Below are 21,768 nucleotides of genomic sequence, written 5' to 3'. Positions count from 1 at the left end.
CGGGTTCGGTAGGGCGTCCCGAATGCCTTCCTTGTAAAAATGCCATGTGTATATGGTGGGTGAAGTGTCTAAAAGGGGATCCTAGTTCTTGGAGTTGGGATTTATTGTTTTTTCTTACGTGCGATGCAGGAAGCAGTCCGGGATAGTCGGCCGTAATGGCCACCATGGCATCGTCGTAGCTTAACTGATAGAACTGCTGGTCTATCAGCTCCACGAATATGACCGAATCTTCTTCAAGTCCGGAGTCGAGGGCCCGGTCAGGGTCCTCTGGTTGTGGAGAAGGGCTGCTGACCTCCTTTATGGATTTTTGTAGTTCCTGCCGCAAAGTGGCAAGGTGAATACTTACAACAAAGAATGCGGGAAAAATGGGAGTAGGGAGATATAACTTACTCAGCTTGGAGGATTGTACATGGAGAATCCATCCCGTGGCTTGATGCGGGTGAACTCCTCTTCCTCACCCTTGAACAATTCGGACAGAATCTTTGCTAAAGCGGCAGCATTGTTCGGACCCTTACGCCCGCAGCGGGTGGCATCATCTGCCCCATTGTAACACCACAAGGGGTGCCCACGATATTGAAGTGGTTGCACTCCCCGCATTATGCAAATCGACATAACTTCGATTATTGTCAATCCTGATTGAGCTAGTGCTTTGATCCGGTTCATTAGATAGAGGACTTCTCCATTGTCCTCCACCTGGGGGCTCCGTGGGCGCCAACTTCGGAGTTTCTTCAGAGGAGCATTGTTGAACTCAGGAAGACCCCGCCGAACAGGGTCCGGGAGGGGAACGTCCTCCATATAAAACCATTCTGAAGGCCGGTCTTCGGGCGACTTCTTCGGGGTACCGGACAGGTATCCGGTGTCGGCGATGCGCCATATTTTGGCTCCGCCCACTTGATAAAGTGATCCCCTCTATGTGCGAGGGACGAGGCAAAATAGCCTTTTCCACAGCTCGAAGTGAGCCTCGCAGCCCAGGAACAACTCGCAGAGAGCAATATAGCTGGCGATATGAAGGATGGAGGCGGGGGTGAAATTGTGTAATTGGAGGCCGTAGAACTCCAGGAGCCCACGAAGGAATGGATGAATTGGAAATCCAAGTCCCCTTAATAAATAGGGAACGAGGCAGACCCGTTCCCCCATAGAGGGACAGGGAAAGCTCTCCGCTTGCTCCCCGCCATTGTAGGTGGCAAGACCGGCTCGAACGGGCACCATATACGCTGGAGGGAGAAATCCCTTAGTCTACAGTTCAACTAATCGACTGTGCGGGACTGAACACCTCTCCCAATAACCGGGCTTAGGGCTACGTGGGTGGGAGGAGGAGCTGCGGAGGTCGGCCATGTTGGAATGGATCTTTCCGAAACGCGCTTTGATGGATTCTCGCTGGGGGAGGATGGTATGGATTGGATCTAAGGATCCCCATCCCTTTAATAGACAATTTATTTATCTGGCTAGGGGGTGAACATAAAAATGCCCTAGCGCCTCGTATTCATTCGACGCATGGGAGGTAGCCCTTATTGGGTACAGAAGCCAAGAGGTCCAAACATTTATGGGATCGAACACTGCTTTACAAACGTTTGGAAGATGGAGAAGAACCCGCCTTGCAATGTCGAAGACAACACTGCGCGCCGGACACATCGTCATTGAAGCCTGGTTCGGGGGCTACTGAGGGAGTCCTAGATTAGGGGGTATCCGGACAGCCGGACTATATCTTCTGGCCGGACTGTTGGACTATGAAGATACAAGATTGAAGACTTCGTCTCGTGTCCGGATGGGACTCTACTTGGCGTGGAAGGCAAGCTAGGCAATACAGATATGTATATCTCCTCCTTTGTAACCGACCTTGTGTAACCCTAGCCCCCTCCGGTGTCTATATAAACCAGAGGGTTTTAGTCCATAGGACAACATACAATCATACCATAGGCTAGCTTCTAGGGTTTAGCCTCTCCGATCTCGTGGTAGATCAACTCTTGTAATACTCATATCATCAAGAATAAATCAAGCAGGACGTAGGGTTTTACCTCCATCAAGAGGGCCAGAACCTGGGTAAAACATCGTGTTCCCTGCCTCCTATTACCATCTGCCTTAGACGCGCAGTTCGGGACCCCCTACCCGAGATCCGCCGGTTTTGACACCAACAAGGAATATTGAACAAACTGCCGTAAGAATTAAAAATGACCGAAGAAAAGATAAAGAAACACCAGGAAGAATTAGAGAACGAATGAAGACACTTGACCGAATTTAGATACATGAGAACGAAGAGATCATGAACTAATTAGAGAATATTTGGATGATGCACCGGTAAAATTTGGAGAACGAGAGCTGAAAGTTGAGAATGAATAATTCTTCTGAAGTGATGGCCTTCGGAGGAAAGAAATGAAAACAACTCATGAAATGCTCCGGATGGATGAAAAGAATTCTCAAAATCAAAACAATTATGAAAGGATGGCCTCAAACTAGAACCACGAATCTTCGAGAGAATGGGCCAAGATTTAGAGGAAACACTTCTTCTGTCTTCAAATGTTGAGAATGACGATGAGAAACACCACCATGAATTGTTGAGGCACCCCGGAATTAAAATTATAATGGTTGAGCCAATGATGAGAATAATTTGAAAGATGTTGTAGAAATACATATGACTGATGATAACCCATTCTTACGTCAACCTTTGAAAAGAATTTGGGAATCACTCCGGATAAATTAGAAGAGTCAGGTAAGATCCTGGGAAAAGACATGTGGGTTAGGGCCCACTCAAAAGATACACCGTTGAACGATTACTTGAAAAGGAGATTGCACCAGTTGAATTAAATGGCTTGAATGAGATAACATCCTCAAAAGAACTTGAACGAATGCAGAGTAGAAACACGAATCTTTTGAGATATCTTCAGCACTCCGGAATAATGAATAGCGAGAGGTGGATGATTAAGAGGTGCACCGGCATGTTAAAACATTTGAAACAAGGAAAGGATATCATCAACAAAGCTTGAATTGAATCCACCGGAGAAGAAAGAGAACGAAGAATGATAAACTTGTAGAGCATCTTCATGAGAACCGCCGGGTAAAACATTGAAAGACAAGAATGAAGAGTCTTCACATCCATAAGATGGATACTTGATTCAGAAATCTGAGTCCTTGAAGAAAAAAGGGTGGGTGGGCGGGAAAAACAAAGACAACTTGGGGACGGATGAAACAAATAACGTTGAGAAGACTTTGGGTTGATCTTGCGGATGGGAAAAATGAGAGGATCGTCTTGAATAGAATCACACCGGTTGGAAAGAATTGACAAGACAATCTCGATAAACGAGAAGGATTAGTATTCACATAGGAATATGAGAACACCGCTTAGGAAAGGTATGGAATTAACACTTGACTTCGAAGCAACTCGAATACCACAACTCAAAACAAAACAAAGGATTGGCTTGCAGGATAAGACAGAACAAACATATGATAGAGATTTCGTCCGAAGTTTTTGTGGTGGGGCCCACACGAGCTCAATCGTACAACACCATCATGTACAAGGCAGTGCACATCACATACGAAGCGTCCCTGAGTCAGCATAGCCAAGGACTCTTTAAGACACAACGAGCCCACTGTAAAACCAACCGTGGATAGGCGGACCACTAGACATCGAACCCCAATCTCATATCATGCATCTGTCGAAAAGATATCCTAGGAGCTACTTGAATTCCCACTTACAAACTCCCAAAACTTTCTGGTTATGCAATCAGGTGTTGGGGATACACGGGAAGCATAATATCTCACCCAAAACTAACAAATCCTACATCCAGCTGTATCCATCCTTCAACACATAACCAAGAAACCTTCGGAAATCATTTACCTCAACCTTCAAAAAGCATCTGTTATATGAGTTATGGCCATACTCCCGAACTCTCGCCCCAGTACTGGGTGGTGTCGAGGTTATCTCACCAACAACGGCATTAAAAGAGATTTTTGATGTCGGCGAACTCAGGTATTCCAGAACTGCAACGATAAAATTGTGACGACAACATCTCGGAGCTCAACTCCTCGGGACACTGCCACAACCCCTAAATGTTGGGAGGCACCAAGAACTATGTTCTCGTCACAAAACCATCGGAACGATTCCAAGATACCCGCGTGATCCTAAATTTTTTTTAGTGAAATTTGAGGAGAGAGGAGTCAAAACTCTACGTCAGGAGGCCTCACCAGAGTGACAAAGGGACTGAGGAGTAAAAAGAATCCTACTCTCCGATATATATAATCCTAAGACTCAAAACATTTTGTTCTAGACTCAACAACATCAGCGATTCGATCAAGCAGGGGGCTCCTAAGTCGGGGAAGGCTCTGATACCAACTTGTTACACCCACGATGCGGCTATGTCTCCCACGTGTCGGGGCATGACTTAGAGGCATAGTCGCATGGTAGGTTTGTCGCAAGAGGGGTAATCTTCACACAATCCCATGTGCTGAATAAGAAAGGGATAAAGAGTCGTCTTACAATCGCCACTTCACATAATACATAAGATAATCCATACATCATCCAAGGTACAAACAAAGGTCCGACTACGGAACCAAAATAAAGAAAGACAACCCCAATTGCTAGATCCCCGATCGTCCCAACTGGGCACCACTACTGATCAACTGGAAACGAAACAACACAACGAACACGATCTTCATCGAGCTCCCACTTGAGCTCAGTTGCGTCATCTGCACTGGTATCATCGGCACCTGCAACTATTTGGAAGTATCTGTGAGCCACGAGGACTCAGCAATCTCACACCCGCGAGATCAAGACTATTTAAGCTTATGGGTATGATAGGGTAATGAGGTGGAGCTGCAGCAAGCACTAAGCATATATGGTGGCTAACATACGTAAATAAGAGCGAGCAGAGAAGCAACGCAGCGGTCGAGAAGCTAGAAGTGATCAACAAGTGATCCTGAAACTACTTACGTTCAAGCATAACACAAGAACCGTGTTCACTTCCCGGACTCCGCCGAAAAGACACCATCACGGCTACCACGCGGTTGATGCATTTTAATTAAGTTAAGTGTCAAGTTCTCTACAATCGGATATTAACAAATTCCCATCTGCCACATAACCGCGGGCATGGCTTTCGAAAGTTCAAAACCCTGCAGGGGTGTCCCAACTTAGCCCATCACAAGCTCTCACGGTCAACGAAGGATATTCCTTCTCCCAGGAAGACCCGATCAGACTCGGAATCCCGGTTACAAGACATTTCGACAATGGTAAAACAAGACCAGCAAAGCCGCCCGAATGTGCCGATGAATCCCGATAGGATCTGCACATATCTCGTTCTCAGGGCACACCGGAGGAGTAGTCCGTACAACTAAAACCAACCCTTAAGTTTCCTCGAGGTGGCGCTGCAAGGGGCTTTAGTTTGGACCAACACTCAAAGGAGCACTGGCCCGGGGGGGTTAAAATAAAGATGACCCTCGGGCTCCGGAAACCCGAGGGAAAAAGGCTTAGGTGGAAAATATTAAAACCAAAGTTGGGCCTTGCTGGAGGAGTTTTATACAAAGCAAACTATCAAGGGGGTCCCATTCCCCCAACCGCGTAAGGAACGCAAAATCAAGGAACATAACACTGGTATGACGGAAACTAGGGCGGCAAGAGTGGAACAAAACACTAGGCATAAGGCCGAGCCTTCCACCCTTTACCAAGTATATAGATGCATTAAAGTAAATAAGATATAATAATGATATCCCAACATATCCATGTTCCAACAAGGAACAAACTTCAATCTTCACCTGCAACTAGCAATGCTATAAGAGGGGCTGAGCAAAAGCGGTAACATAGCCAAACAACGGTTTGCTAGGAAAAGGTGGGTTAGAGGCTTGACATGGCAATATGGGAGGCATGATATAGCAAGTGGTAGGTATCGCGGCATAGCAATAGAGCGAACAACTAGCAAGCAAAGATAGAAGTGATTTCAAGGGTATGGTCATCTTGCCTCAGATCCCGCAAGGAAGAAGAACGAGTCCACGAAGAAGACAAACAGACGTAGTCAAACGGATCCTCACCAACGCGACGTTATTGGAACTAACCCAAAGAAGAAACACCGGAAAGAAGCAAAGGACATAGTAAACAACCATCACATAAACATGGCACGATGTGCAAACAAGAATGATGCATGTCCGGTATAATGAGGCATGGCATGGCAAAGTGCACAAGCAAAACTACAAGTTAAGTGGAGCTCAATATGCAACGAGTTGCATATTGACGAAACACCACACGACTTATTTAGTTCTCTCTCGTTTATGTACCCAACAATATTAAATGTTCTTAACATGGCAAAGGGTGAAGCAAATGAAAAACTACCTATCTAGGCAAGTTTAAATGAGGCCGGAACAACAAGCAATAATTCCGGAGAAATCCTCATGAGCATATATTAGATTTGGTACTGTTCTGACCTAAACCATATTTTAGAGTTGTTAATCATGCAAAGTAGTGCTACCATGATGACCTATGCATTTTCTACCCCATTTACATATAAAGTTTGTTAAGTTTGGAGCTACGGTTATTTAGTTATGAATTAAATCATTTAACATGTCATTTGAGCAAATTTAAACAAACAGCCATATAAATATTTCAAACATGGATGAAAGTTGGAGATTATGAATCTAGATGAAATTCTAAGCATTTTCCATATATAATTTATTTTAAAAAGATGCACCGTTTGTGAGTTATTAAATGCATGTTGTGCAAGGGGTTTTATGTAAAACTGCAAAACCCTGGTTAATAGACAAATTCGCCGATCTGGAAAAAAAGTAAGCGGGCCGAATCTGGCTAGCCCGATAGCAGGGGAAGAAAAAAAAGGAGGGCACTCAGGGGTGGCCTCACCATGGGCCAAGCCCAGGCTGAAGAGAGGCCAAGCAGGCCGGCTGGATCGAAGGAGGCCGGGTCTCGTGATCTGGCACGGGAGGCCGGTGGACGAAGCGGGACGCGGTCAACGGGATCGAGCGATTCCAGGCGCGGGGGAACTTGGCGCCGGTCAACGCAGGGGGAACGGTAGCGCTCTCTCAAACCGGACGGAGCAGAGGCGAGGCTCTCGCCGGGAAGAAACAGGATGGCGGCAGCGGGCGTGCAGGGAAGGCCTACCAATGTGCTAAGGGACTTTTATTATGTGCACTAAGTCTGAAACATGTCATCATTTGCACTTTTGCCATGCTTGTTTGAACCTGTTAATGGATGAATTAGCCGTAGCTCAGTGTTCATCTTTTGTCAAGCATCATGAGTGGATCCCTGCCATGTATTTTGTTGTCATGTTTGAGTGTTGTAGCATATTTATCTTGATGCATTTAGTTGGTCACTTGCTGTTTATCGCAGACCACTGCCATATTTGTTTTCCTTGCCATTTCCAAACCGTGCATCCGATTCCGGTGATCTTTATATCGATTTCGACCGAAATCAACTCACCTTTCTAGTGGCACTCTTGGTTTTCCAAATTGAGGCCAGGTTCAGTCATTCTTTTCCAAATCATGCATATGCATCCCATATCGCATCCCGCATGTCATACCATGTTTGCATCATACGCTTGAGCATTGCACGTGGTTGATTGTGCTCCTTTTGCTTGTTGTTCTTGTTTGGGTAGAGCCGAGAGACGAGTTCGTGAATAAGGAGCCCGTTGAGTTCGCTTACGAGGATCAAGGCAACTCTGAAAACTTTGCAGGCAAGATGACCATACCCTCAAAATCACTTCTATCTTTGCTTGCTAGATGCTCATCTTTTGCTATGCCTATACTACGATACCTACCACTTGCTTATCATGCCTCCCAAATTGCCATGTCAAACCCCTAACCCACCATGTCTTAGCAAACCATTGTTTGGCTATGTTACTGCTTTGCTCAGCCCCTCTTATAGCGTTGCTAGTTGCAGGTGAAGATTGGAGATCGTTCCTTGTTGGAACATTGTTTATTGTTGGGATATCACCATATTATCTTGTTTATCTTAATGCACCTATATACTTGGTAAAGGGTGGAAGGCTCGGCCTTATGCCTAGTGTTTTGTTCCACTCTTGCCGCCCTAGTTTCCGTCATATCGGTGTTATGTTTCCGGATTTTGCGTTCCTTACACGGTTGGGTTATAATGGGAACCCCTTGACAGTTCGCCTTGAATAAAACTCCTCTAGCAAGCCCCAACCTTGGTTTTACCATTCGCCACCTAGCCTTTTTCCCTTGGGTTTCGTGGACTCAAGGGTCATCTTTATTTTAAACCCCTGGACCAGTGCTTCTCTAAGTGTTGGTCCAACCCAGAGCACTGTGCGGGGCCATCCCTTGGCAACTTGGGTTACGTTGGCTCCCGTACGCTTAGCTTATCTAGTGTGCCCTGAGAACGAGATATGTGCAGCTCCTATCGGGATTTGTCGGCACAACGGGTGGTCTTGTTGGACTTGTTTTACCATTCTCGAGGATGTCTTGTAACCGGGATGCCGAGTCTGATCGGGTTGTCTTGGGAGAAGGAATATCCTTCGTTGACCGTGAGAGCTTGTGATGGGCTAAGTTGGGACTCCCCTGTAGGGATTTGAACTTTAAAAAGCCGTGCCCGCGGTTATGGGCAGATGGGAATTTTTTAATGTCCAGTTGTAGATAACATGAAACTTAACTTAATTAAAATGCACCAACCGCGTGTGTAACCGTGATGGTCTCTTCTCGGCGGAGTCCGGGAAGTGAACACGGTGTTGGAGTAATGCTTGACGTAGGTTGTTCTAGGATCACTTCTTGATCATAGTTGTTCGACCGTGCTTTTGCCTTCTCTTCTCGCTCTCTTTTGCGAATAGGTTAGCCACCATATATGCTAGTCGCTTGCTGCAGCTCCACATCATACATTTGCCTTACCTATAATCTTAAATAGTCTTGATCGCGAGGGTGCGAGATTGCTGAGTCCCTGTGACTCACAGATTCCTTCCAAAACCAGATGCAGGGACCGATGATGCCATTCCAGATGACATGACCGAGCTCAAGTGGGAGTTCGACGAAGACTCTCGCCGTTACTATGTGTCTTTCCCAGATGATCAGTAGTGGTGCCCAGTTGGGGCGATCGGGGACTTTGTCGCATTTGGGGGTTGATCTTTATTTTGGTACCGTAGTCGGACCCTGAGTGTATTGGATGAATGTAATGACCTATTTTATGTATTTGTGTGACGTGGCGAGTGTAAGCCAACTATGTACCTTTCCCCTTTATTTATGTACATGGGTTGTTTGCGAAGATTACCTCACTTGCGACATTGCTTTCAATGCGGTTATGCCTCTAAGTCGTGCTTCGACACGTAGGAGATATAGCCGCATCGAGGGCATTACAATAGCGGCACTTGCAGGGGCAGCGTTTTGAGGCCGTGGTGGCTCGATGGTGCAGCCGTTGATCCGCCGGCGAGGTAAGGCGGAGAACAGCAGCGCAGAGCTTACGACAACTGTAGGCGGAAGAGTGAAGCGATCTGCGATGAGACAGGCTGAAGCTACTGGAGACTCAAATCCGTACCCGCAGCCGCGGGCTGTTGGCGGCGGCGGAGACCGAGGCGAACCACCAGCCGGACGCCAAGCAAGGTAGACAATGGGGCGGGTCAACGGAGGAGCCTGAGTCCGAGGGCAATTTGTTCCCGGGTCATGCCCCCTTTTTTAATGTGAATTTGCACCGGCCGATCCGATCGAGTACCTGTTGGAATAATACGATCGCTATGTGCGTGTGCATCTTGATTGGTCGATCAGAGGAAAACGAGGATTCCGGCGACTCATCCGCTCGGTCTCGGTGGCTTGCAGCAATAAACTTTTTGATTTTTTCTGGTATTTGCATCGTGGACTAACCGTCATATTCCATACGAGGCCACGACAGATCCAAACAATACTTTGTCTCGGTCTCGACGAATTGCCACGATCTTTTCGGCGGCAGTAAAAAACGTAACCCCAGAATTCATCTCAAATCTCATACATCCTTCTGGCTGTTCATCGGTGACGATGTTTTCTGCGCCGGCTCTTTTTTCATCCAACACATCGCAAGCTTCTTGATCCCTGAAGAAATCCCTCTAAGAACTCAACACCACCGTGCGCAGGCCCCACGGTGGGCGCCAACTGTCATGGAATTGTCGCGGCAGATGTCCTAGTGTGAGGACTTAGTCGTGAGGCCAACGCATCTATCCGGTAGCTTGAAGGGGTTGATCGAAATCGAGAAACGCAACACGCAAGACGAAGATTTAGACAGCTTCGGGCCCCGGGAAACATCATCCGGTAACAACCCTACATGTTGTTTGTGGCTAGGTCTCATTATCATCGTGAGGGAGTCACCGTAACCCCGGCTCACCTAGTTGTGTCTAGACTTAATGATTATTCAACCTGTCTCCCTTGGGGTGCCCTGCCCCTCCTTGTATATGTTGAAGGGGCGGGTTACATGAAGAGTCCAACTCGGACTTAAGACTTAACCATTCCGTTTTCTCTCCATGGGCTTCTCTCCATGGGCTTTCTTTAACGTTTCAGGCTTCTTAACTGTTAACCTATAATCTGGCTTACCATCTGGCTTAACTGTCCGACTTAACTGTCTGGCTTAATTATCTGGCTTAACTGTCTGGCTTAACTGTCTGACTTAACTGTCTGCTTAACTATCTGGCTCATATGACTGTGTCTGCCGGGTTACATGACTGTGTCTGCCGGGTTACATGACTGTGTCTTCCGGCTTAACCTGCTTAACTGTTCCCGCTAGCTTAACCTCTGGTTTAAACAATCTGCCGGCTTACCAATGAAATACCAAGTCCCACGCGGGTCATATCTTCGCCCGGGTCATACCGCAGGGTATATCCCCGACAACTACTGTCCATTGAACAAGAAAACAATAAAGAACAAGTACCCACTTCCCAACATCAATGAGCTATTTGAGCAACTTAAGGGTGATCAAGTATTCTCCAAGCTTGACCTCCGTATGGGTTATCATCAGATTCGCATTCGTGAACTAGATATCCCCAAGACAGCATTCAGAGCAAGCTATGGTTCTTATGAATATACTGTCATGTCTTTCGGCCTTGTCAATGCTACTCCAACGTTCTCTCGCATGATGAACTTCATCTTCAACCCTTACACAAATGATTTCGTCTTGGTGTATCTCGATGATATTTTGGTCTTTTCCAAGAATAAGGAGGATCATGCCAAGCATTTGAGATTGGTACTCGACAAACTCAGAGAGCATCAATTCTATGCGAAGTTTTCCAAGTGTGAGTTCTGGCTTGATGAAGTTCTCTACCTTGGTCATATCATCTCCGCCAAGGGCATCGTTGTTAATCCCGAGAAGGTGTCTGCAATTGTGAATTGGGAGCCTCCTCAGAATGTCAAGCAGCTCCGCAGTTTCCTTGGGCTTGCAAGCTATTGTCGAAGATTCATTGAGAATTTCTCTAAGATTGCAAAGCCTCTTTCCAACCTCCTCCAGAAGCATGTCAAGTATGTCTGGACGCCTGAATGTGACGTTGCTTTCAACACCATGAAATAGAAGTTAGTGACAGCTCCTGCCTTGACTCCTCCCGATGAATCCAAACCTTTTGAAGTTTTCTGTGATGCCTCCCTGCAAGGTCTAGATGCTGTGTTAATGCAAGAGAAGAAAGTTGTGGCCTATACCTCTCGCCAGTTGAAGCCCAATGAAAAGAACTACCCCACTCATGACCTCGAGTTGGCGGCAGTTGTCCATGCATTATTAACGTGGAGACATCTCTTGTTGGAAGGAAAGTGGTCATCTTCACTGATCATAAGAGCCTCAAGTACATCTTCACTCAACCCAACCTCAACCTCAGGCAGACTCGTTGGGTCGAAATGATTCAAGAATACAATCCGAGTATTGAATATACTCCAGGCAAGGCAAATGTCATTGCAGATGCTTTGAGCAGGAAGGCTTACTGCAACAGCTTAATTCTCAAGCCCTTCCAATCGGACCTTTGTGAAGCTTTCCGCAAACTTAACCTCTAGGTTGTTCCTCAAGGCTTTCTTGCCAACCTCCAAGTCTCTCCTACTTTGGAAGATCAAATTCGTGAGGCACAACTTCTTGATGCCATGGTGAAGAAGGTGAAAATGGGATTGCCAAGAGCCAACCCAAGTACACGTGCTATCGTATTGATGACAAAGATACTCTATTCTTCTAGGATTCGACCCGTTACTATGTTTCTTTTCCGGATGATCAGTAGAGGAGCCCAGTTGGGACGATTGGGGATCTAGTATTTGGGGTTGTCTTTCTTTATTTTGGTTCTGTAGTCGGACCTTGATTATATTCTGGATGATGTATGATATATTTATGTATTGTGTGAAGTGGCGATTGTAAGCCGACTCTTTATCCCTTTCTTATTCAGTACATGGAATGTGTAAAGATTCCCCCTCTTGCGACAGACCTACCATGCGGCTATGCCTTTAAGTCGTGCCCCAACATGTGGGAGATATAACCGCATTGTGGGTGTCACATGTAGGGTAGAACCCTAGCGACCTGATCTTTCACGATCGGAGTGGATTCCCTCGAAGAACATGATGAACACGGGGAATAACGGAGAGAAATCACAAGGGGAAACACTCAAGAACAAGTCCAATCACACATCCACTAGACTCAAATCCACACAAGATCCACAAAGGTACAAGAACAACAAAGGGAAAGATACGAGGTAGAGTTCATCTCCAAGAGGAGGTCTTGAGGTCTTCTCCATGAGGAGGTCTTGAATCCATGGTGGATCTTCTTCAAAGAGGCACGCAGTCTCTCTCTCGATGGAGTAGATCTGTAATGGATGAGCAAAGCTCTATCTCTAATGAGTTACTACTTTGCTAACCCTAAAAATGGGGAGGAGGTTTATTTATAGTCTAGGCCACGAAGGGGTAAGTGAGGGGGCGGAATTGGCACATGGGCCTCGGCCCGAGTCATGTGCGCAGGCATAGGCCGAATGATCCAGATGGGGGTCCGGATGATCTGGGACCTCGTCCAGATGTTCTGGCTCCGTCGAGGAGATTCTGCAAGGTTCGGTTGCCTGGGCTGTGGGATTACCCGGAGGATCCGGGGGGGGGGGCCTGGATGATCCGGCCGAGCCCGGATGATCCGCACGGAGGCCCGGACGTCCGGCTTGACTTCAGCAGTCGCTCCGTCTTCTTCTCCTTTCTTCCGTCTTCTCTTCCATGCTTCCCTCGCGGATGGTGTAGTCGTTCCTTGGCGCTTGCACTCCTCCTCGACATGTGAAAAGGAGATGATTCACCTTTGTGTATGTGAAGTAGATGTCGCACGTGTCACTTGCCAAAGGGACTCTTGACATGGAGATGTCCATAGGATGCTCCGCATCAGAAATGTAGAAGCACGGTTTTGTGAGAGTCACGGTTTTGCTTTCGCGAGAGGCACGGTTTTGCTTCCGCGAGAAGCACGGCCGTGCCTCTCAGAAAGGGAAAAAAATACGCTTTTCTGTTTTTTTTCTTTCGCGAGAGTCATGGTTTTGCTTCCGCGAGAGGCACGGTTGTGCTTTCGCGAGAGTCACGGTCGTGCTTCTCGGAAACGAAAAAAACACGTTTTCTGGTTTTTTCCTTACAGGAGAGTCACGGTTTTGCTTCCACAAGAGGCACGGGTGTGATTTCGTGAGAGGCACGGGCGTGCCTCTTTCGGAAAGGAAAAAAAAAGCATGCTCCCGGTTCGGTTTTTTCGCCCGTTTTTTTTTCATAAAAAAGTTCGTCAAAATCTATCAACATGAGATCTAGTTTTGAATATCTCGATACGAGGAATTCAATAATGAAAACGGTTCAAAATTTGAATACACGGTTTAAAAGATAAAATATTTTGAATAAATGGATTTATGAAAAAAGAAAAAACTCCTAGGTTGCGACAAATGTGCGCCACTTATCATAACCTGAAAAAAGTGAAGTGTTCTTTGTGCTTAGCGAGCCAGCCAGCCAGCCAGCCAGGCGTTAATGGGCCGCGGCCCGGCTACACCCGGCCTGCTATTTGCTCGTCTTCACCCCCTATACCTGCCGTACCCTATTTTCGTTTGCCGTCTCTTCTCACTTCGCACCCTGCATTCCAAAACCTCTCAAAACCCTCGTTCTCCCCACTCCCTGCCTCCGCCGCCGCCGCCGCCGCCGGTGCCTAGCAAGATGAGGTGAGCGGAACCTGAGCATCCCCATCCTATCTAGCGTTTCCCCTCTTCTCTTCTGTTCCAATTCGGCTTTAGATTCTATGCGAAGTACGACTTTGTACCATCCAACTGCGCGATTGGATCTGGGGTATACCTCGTCTCGCGGTCCCGCGAGGATTTGTTGCTTCCCTCGGTTTAGCTGGTCCACTTAAGCAGTCAGATTTTTGTGCTCAGATGGGGCTCGACCGGGTACCGTTGGGTTACGCGTCTCTAGGTTTCGGGATTTTCGGATTTGTCTGTCTCACTCGTTGTTTGCACGTTGCGAAAAATTCGAGCTGTTTCGTTCTCCTTCGTATGCTTTGATTTACTACGTGGAGTCTGGATGATATCGTTGTTACGGCAGTTCAAGGTCCCATCGCGGCTAACTTGTTAATTGCTCTCTTCAGATTTTATTGTTATTTCTTTTTCTAGATTTCAATTGGTATTCTGCTGTCGTTTTGGGCGAGCGTGCTGTTTGTATTGCTACTATTTTGTTTCTTAGGATTTACTTGATTCTGCTGCTGTCATTAATAGAGATAGAACTCGATCTCGTGGGATATTGGAAATTTTCTTGTTCTGTTTGTTGTCTGTTCAGATCTCGTGGTATGTTTCTTCCAACATTCCAAGAATTCTGCCCTGGTTACATTTCAGTTTTACTTAGGGTTTCTGCAAGCACTTTCCGTTTGAATTCGAGCTGGTTACCTCGTTGTCTGATCTGCAAGGAATGCTTAAAATTTAGCACCTACCGGCCACTGTGGATAAACATAATTAAGTAATGTGTAGCATGCAGCAGTGCGGTTCTATACGCCGGAGCTTAATGGCGTTTTGTCTCATCTATGGACATGCCATCCTAGTAGTTTTGTCTAACCTGATGTGATGCAATTTTCGACCAATTATTTACCATGTATCAGGATTTCGTTTTAATCTGTTGTTTATTGTTAGTTGATAGTTCTGAATTTTTCATTGTCATGCAAATATTGCTTTATAGGTAAAAAGGTTTTCATAATTGAAGATGATATTATGCATGCAGGTGCCATTATGTTCTCTTTACATGGATTAATATGTAAACTTTATTTCTGGGATATGTAAACTGTTAAGGGCAGGTATTATTTGATAATCTTAGAAGTCTTGAATATATTACTCCCTCTGTCCGAAAAAGCTTGTCCACCAAATGGATGTATCTAGCACCAAGTTAGTACTAGATACATCCATTTGAGGGACAAGCTTGGGACAAGCTTTTTCGGACGGAGGGAGTAGATGATAGTTACATGCATTTTCAACATGATGGCAATGGGGTAATGAGTTATGATGACAAGTTCACTTTTTAAACTGTATCATTTTATGCTTTGGCATTTGTAACCTTTTAATATAGTACAATAGATTGTCACTGGTAAGTGGTAAGTATCTAACCCCTCCAACTCCAAAAATAAGTCCTATAAATTTCTTGTCAAGTCAAATGATTCAATGTTTGACCAAGTTTGTGGAAAAAACTATGAACAAGCACACTATGAAATTAGTGTCACTACTCGCTACAAAATAGAATATATTTTTATATTATATACCTTTAGTATTATAGTTGCTTCTACTTTTTCCTACAAACTTGGTCAAACACTACACTGTTTGACTTGGTAAAATGTTTATAGGCCTTCTTTTTGGAGTTGTAGGGAATATGCAGTGCTTATTTAGCAATCCTGATTTACATTTTTCCCCCTAACTTTGTCCCGACCTCATCTTTACCCCTAAATAAAAACAGTGCTCAACTTTGCCCCTCTTCCGTTAAGTGTGCTTATGGAAATGCCCTTCCGTACATTTTCCGTCCAGTCAAAGGCCTTTGACCGTTAAGTGCGCGTATAGAAAAATCTAACGGTCAAAGGCCTTTGACTGGACGGAAAATGTACGGAAGGGCATTTCTATAAGCGCACCTAACGGAAGAGGGGCAAAGTTGAGCACTGTTTTTATTTAGGGGTAAAGATGAGGTCGGGACAAAGTTAGGGGGGAAATGGAATTGGCCCTATATTCAATGCTGTACTAAAAAAGTATCATGCATGCATTGAGCAGAGTATATTTTAATGCTCTCTGATTGAATGCATGGACCTGCTTTGCCATTGCCATCCATCATATTGTTATATTTTCATAGCTTAAGCTACAAAAAATTGTTATACTATGAAGTTAGGAACGTATGTTGATGCCATCGGAGTGGGATGTTGTGTTCTGTTTTTTATTTGTGTCTGGCTGAACTGCCCAATGCTGCACTTCATATGTGTTCTGTTCATTTAGTTGTGATACTTCATTTGCGCCAATATATGAAATATTCCTTGTATGCGTTGCAGTTGTAAATATTATTATAATTAGTTTTTTTGTGGAGAGATGTATATCACTATGATGTTCATTTCTTAACAAGTGGCAATGTTTCTGTAGTCGGCACCCTGAAGTCAGGTGGGCTCAGAGGATTGACAAGGTGTATATCACAGTACAATTGCCTGACGCAAAGGATGCCAAGGTCAACCTGGAACCTGATGGTGTATTCTCTTTCTTTGCCACTGCTGGAACTGATGGGAACTCCTATGAATCGAAACTGGATTTGAATGACAAAGTGAATGTTGAGGTAATCAATGTCCATAGTTCCATACTATATATAGTACACTATTAGTAGCTATTTTGAGATATGTTGACTCCTCAATTGTCAAAAAAGGTTTATTTTCTTATCCAGTATCACTTTGGTCTTCAACAGGCAAGCAAAGTAAGTGTTGGTGTCAGGTCCATATTCTGTATTTTGGAAAAAGCCGACGCCAAATGGTGGAATAAGCTTGTTCGAGATGATCAGAAGGCACCACACTTCGTGAAAGTTGATTGGGACAAATGGGTCGATGAAGATGATGATGGTATGCTATCTACGAAAACGCGTTTATACTGTTTAAGTTATTATTGCTTATTAGTTCCAAGAGTGTAGTTTAAAACTTCTGGAAACAGGACAGTTTAGTGGTACAAAAGGAGTGCCCTAAATATAAGGGAAATGTGCACCATGGTCTGTGTAACATTGGATGGGGGTGCAGTTATCACCTCTTGCTTTATGTAACTAAAAACAGCATATCCAAATTTACTTGTAGGACATTGGTGCTTCTTCTCATCTTACTGTTTCACTCTCATACTTCTAAGTAGGAAAGATATTTATCGCTGTCTTCGGATGTGAGAAAACCGGAAGACCTTGTTAGCAGACAACTAACTTTTGCGACTTCAATTTTTTTCATTTAAGCTAGAAACAAGGTTTAAAAAGGCGCTAGGTTTTATTTGTGTTTCGCCACTGCCTTTTGTTTTTCTGACCAAAGCACACGGTTAAGAGCAATTGTGCTCACGTTAAGAGCTAGGCGTTTTGCCACCGCCTACCGCCTAGGCACACCTTTTTTTTACCATGGGCTAGAAAACAAACTATTGTATCTATTTACTGCTGAATTTGTTACGCATTATTACTTTGCCTTGTAAAGGTTTTGAAAATCATCATTCGTTTTTTCAGGTGCTGATGTTAATGTTGATGGGATGGACTTTTCGGTAAGTATATCTATTCGCGATTTCCCCTTTGATGGTTCATTTATATGCTTTGGTGTGTGATGCGCTTCTTCATGTACATTCTATAGAATATGGGTGGCATGGGCGGTATGCCTGGCATGGAAGGTTTGGGCGGCATGGGTGGCATGGGTGGTATGCCCGGCATGGAAGGTTTGGGTGGTATGGGTGGTTTGGCTGGTATGATGGGTGGTATGGGCGGTATGGGTGGTATGGGCATGCCGCCTGGTATGGAAGGTTTGGGTGGTATGGGGATGGATGATTTTGAGGATGAGAGTGACGACGAAGGTTGGTATTCCTGTGCCTGTTATCATTTTCTCATTATAGTTAATGTGTTTTTAGATACAGAATATCAGAAATATGTTCTGTCACCAAATTGAAATGATGCTTGTGTTGCTATGGGCATTTTGTTGGTGTGGTTATTTAGTTGAACCTGCCTGACAAGTCAATTGATCATCCCCTTGTTTGCTCTTTTATGTGAAATTGCTTGGTACATTTCTTGGCACTAAATGAGCAACTGATCATTCATATGGTACAGTTTTTTTCTCTGATGGTTGTCATATTTCTGATTATAGTATGTTATATCTTAGATCTGTTATTGTCAAGGAAATATGTTATGAAGGTGTCAAGAAAAGGAAATATGTTGTGCCTGGTGTACTCATGAAATATTGATAGAATGCCCAACATAGTTTAATATCTTATCCACAACAGAACGTGAAATGGCTTTGACCAGACAATTCAGATTTTGGATTAAAGAATACTGTTTCATCTAAAATATGTACTCTATTTTTCTCCAGAACTACATATTTTGTGTGAATTTATATCATGGAAACCAAATAATTTATTTTGAAGGGGAACCCGGGCGCAGCGGTAAAGCTGTTGCCTTGTGACCATGAGGTCACCATGAGGTCATGGGTTCGAGTCCTGGAAACAGTCTCTTGCAGAAATGTATGGAAAGGCTGCGTACTATAGAAGACCCAAAGTGGTCGGACCCTGCGCAAGCGGGAGCTACGTGCACCGGGCTGCCCTTCATTTTTTTTGAAAAACCAGAGAATTTATTTTGTTTGGCATCATGTACTAGTTAAGAAATGCATTTCATGAATGTTTATTACTGTAATTATTGCGATTAACCAATGGTGAGATACTCAAATTGTCCATTGTTAGCAAACTCTTGCTGTCCTGCAGCTGTGTTAGTGAAAATATAAGGTGTATTAATTTTTTTAGAAGTTACATTTTATGTTTGATCAAGTTCATAGAAAACTAGTAAATGTGCACGTGCAATGCATGCTGATATTAGGCAGTGTATTTATTGCATGCGCATATTTGGTATTCCCTCCGTTCCTAAATATAAGTATTTTTAGAGATTTCAATACGAACTACATATGGATGTATAGACATATTTTTGAATGTAGATTCTCTCATTTTGCTCCGTATGTGGTCCGCATTGAAATCTTTAAGAGGACTTATATTTAGGAACGGAGGGAGTAGGATATTATTTGCATTAACATTGATATTTGGTATGATCAAACATGTTGAGCGCTCACCATTGGAGCAATCTAGATCATTAGATTGACCTGGTTTGATGGCCGATATTAGTTGGATCTGCCTGTTTGGGTATTTTTATATTGGTATAGATATAAATTATAAACAATATGTACCAAATAAATAAAATATTGTACTGAATAAATAAACTTTGAAAAAGTATTTCATGGTGAATCTAATGATACTGATTTGGTAGTATGATTATTGATATGTTGCTTTCTTGTCAAACATAGAAGTTTGACTTGTCTAAAAACTAAAGGCACTTTATATTTTGGAATGGAGGGTGTAAATTGTATGATGATGATGATAATTCAATATCTGAACTATTTTCTTTGTCGAAAGAGGAAATGTCCTTTAGGTCAATGGATGTACCGTATTCATCCTTGTTAAGATGTTGAATTTAGTCCTGTAAACCATCCTGATATCCTATCTTCTGTTGTCCTTGATCAGGAGAAGTGTCGAAACCTCAAGACGCAGGGAAGTCTGATGCTGCGGAAATCTCTGAGGAGGTGGAAGGCAAAGCTGGCACAGCAGCTCAGAGCAACTGAAGGCTTTCTACTCAATAATCCCTACTCGATTGTATCCTAGCGTTTCTTTATCAACGTGCTGAACTGAAGGACACATTCTGCTCGCTGGTTGGGAATGGTGTCTCATGTAAGATGATGACTTGTGTCGAACTAAGCTTCGTACCGTCTGTTGGCATATTACGAGTTCTGAGACTGTTTGCATTGTATGCTGATTGTTCTGCACTCTGTTTGCATTGTATGCTGATTGTTCTGCACTCTGTTTACCTGTACTGTTTTTACGTCTTTGTCTGGGTGCACATCTACTTAGCCCCCGAACACTGCTGTAGAATTAATTACTCGTTGCGTGTGTGCTGCCAATATTGCAAGTGATTGCTTAGTCAAGCGTAACTCAGATGTCCTTTGTAATTTTTTTTCTCAAAAAAAAAAAAAACCAAAGAGAGGGGGGGGGGGGCCAATACCACTACTTAGGTACCCAAACCCTAAACCGTATTTGGACGAATTACATCTACGGATGATTTTCATACAAACTGCAGCACATTCATTACATTTCAGCTAGTTTTAATCTATATCAATATAGAAGGATCCAAATGGGTAGATTTAATTAATCTCGACCATCAAATCATGTCAATCTAACGATCTAGATTATTTTAGTGTCGAGCGCTTAACATGTTTAGCGTGCAGTTAATTTCATATCAAATATAATGCTAATCATATAATAACATGCAAATAATATCCTATTTAATATCCGCATGCATTTAATATGCTTTCAAATTATAATGCATTGCGTGTATACATTGACTAGTTTTCTAAAAGGGTCCAGACCTAAACCTAGCCTTTGCCGGCGCCAAGTCCTTTTTGTTCCCCTTGCCCGCCTCTCTCAACCAGTTCAGACTTTTGGATGAGTTGACTGGAGCATGAATTTAATTTGGTATCCGAGCCAACAGGTCTTGATTTCAAGACCCTGCTGATGCGGTATTAAATAAACGATTCTATGGCGGGGATAAGACCTACGAAGTGAAGGTGCGGTCGTCTTGAGGGCGGGCAGCCTCGTAGAGCGCCTGCTGCTCGACAACGAAGTTAGGGTTTGCCGCGGCCATGGCCGCCATGGCTTCCTCGCTCGCGCGCTCGCTGTAGATCTGGCCCTTTGCCACCCGGTGCTGCTCGAGGATGAACAGATTATAGCACTACTCGTGTTAAAGTGCTCCTGTGCATGCTCCATCGTCAACCCGACATGCACTAACGCAGGTTGTGACACAGAGTTGTCATCGAAGCTAGTCTCCATCGTGGGGTTGTCATCGGAGACCTCCAGAGAGTTGGCCGGCATGCTGGCCTCTATCTGCCAGGCACCGCGGCTCTGCCAGGCGACCGCAAGGACGACCACCTTGTGCTTTTGCTTCGTCGAGAGGCTCTCCCACGAAGTGTTCCCGCTCACGGTCATGATGGATGTGATGCACGGGAGGAAGATGCGGAGCGGACGGGTTGTGGTGTGCTATGAGTCGGGTGTGCCCGTCGTTAAATAGTGGACGCCGGTGATGCCAAGTGTCCGGATGCGTCAATGTCCAGGCGCCGGAGCTGGTTTGTTGGTCAGGGAGCCTGTTTAATGGCAGCAGACGGAGGGACGGGCATTGAACGGGAGTGGTAGATATACGTCCTTGTAGGACCTAAAGTATGTCTTGAGGGGGAGGGGAGTGATTAGAGCACTTGACCAAATAAAACTTATCCTTTTCCCAATTTTAGTTGTGGGCAAGTTTTATCACTTCTACCAAGTCAAATACACCTTACACAAGTCTAAGGGTTTGAAGCGGAAAGTAAAGACTTTGCATATGAATGTAAATGAGGGATTGGAGATTTCAAACGCAATGAAGACACGATGATTTTTGGCGTGGTTCCGATAGGTGGTGCTATCATACGTCCACGTTGATGGAGTCTTCAACCCACGAAGGCTAAGGGCTGCGCGAGTCCACAGAGGGCTCCACTCACGAAGGGTCCACGAAGAAGCAACCTTGTCTATTCCTCCATGCCTTCTGTCCACGAAGGACTAGCCTCAC

General features: G+C 44.6%; 1 protein-coding gene across 2 annotated transcripts; it reads left to right on the top strand.

The window, feature by feature from the left end:
- The first annotated feature begins 13,919 nt into the window (after positions 1 to 13,919).
- LOC125520354 (uncharacterized protein OsI_027940) lies at positions 13,920 to 19,926 on the top strand. Of its 2 annotated transcripts, XM_048685248.1 has the most exons (7): positions 13,920 to 14,075; positions 16,509 to 16,695; positions 16,822 to 16,972; positions 17,602 to 17,636; positions 17,723 to 17,774; positions 17,811 to 17,939; positions 19,644 to 19,926. In XM_048685248.1, exons 1-7 carry the CDS (start codon positions 14,071 to 14,073, stop codon positions 19,739 to 19,741), a joined length of 657 nt encoding a protein of 218 aa, XP_048541205.1. In that variant the 5' UTR covers positions 13,920 to 14,070; the 3' UTR covers positions 19,742 to 19,926. The 2 variants fall into 2 exon arrangements, with proteins under 2 accessions (XP_048541205.1, XP_048541204.1); XM_048685247.1 differs by having other exon boundaries at positions 17,723 to 17,939.
- The last annotated feature ends 1,842 nt before the right edge of the window (positions 19,927 to 21,768 follow it).

Source organism: Triticum urartu, chromosome 7 (assembly GCF_003073215.2).
Source record: "Triticum urartu cultivar G1812 chromosome 7, Tu2.1, whole genome shotgun sequence".
Taxonomy (NCBI): domain Eukaryota; kingdom Viridiplantae; phylum Streptophyta; class Magnoliopsida; order Poales; family Poaceae; genus Triticum; species Triticum urartu.
This window is presented reverse-complemented; position numbering and strand designations above follow the sequence as displayed.

Excerpts from the sequence above, each read along its gene's own strand:
- LOC125520354 (XM_048685247.1), top strand. Across the intron at positions 16,973-17,601 it reads GGTCGATGAAGATGATGATG|GTGCTGATGTTAATGTTGAT; the intron begins GTATGCTATCTA and ends TCGTTTTTTCAG. Across the intron at positions 17,637-17,722 it reads TTGATGGGATGGACTTTTCG|AATATGGGTGGCATGGGCGG; the intron begins GTAAGTATATCT and ends TACATTCTATAG.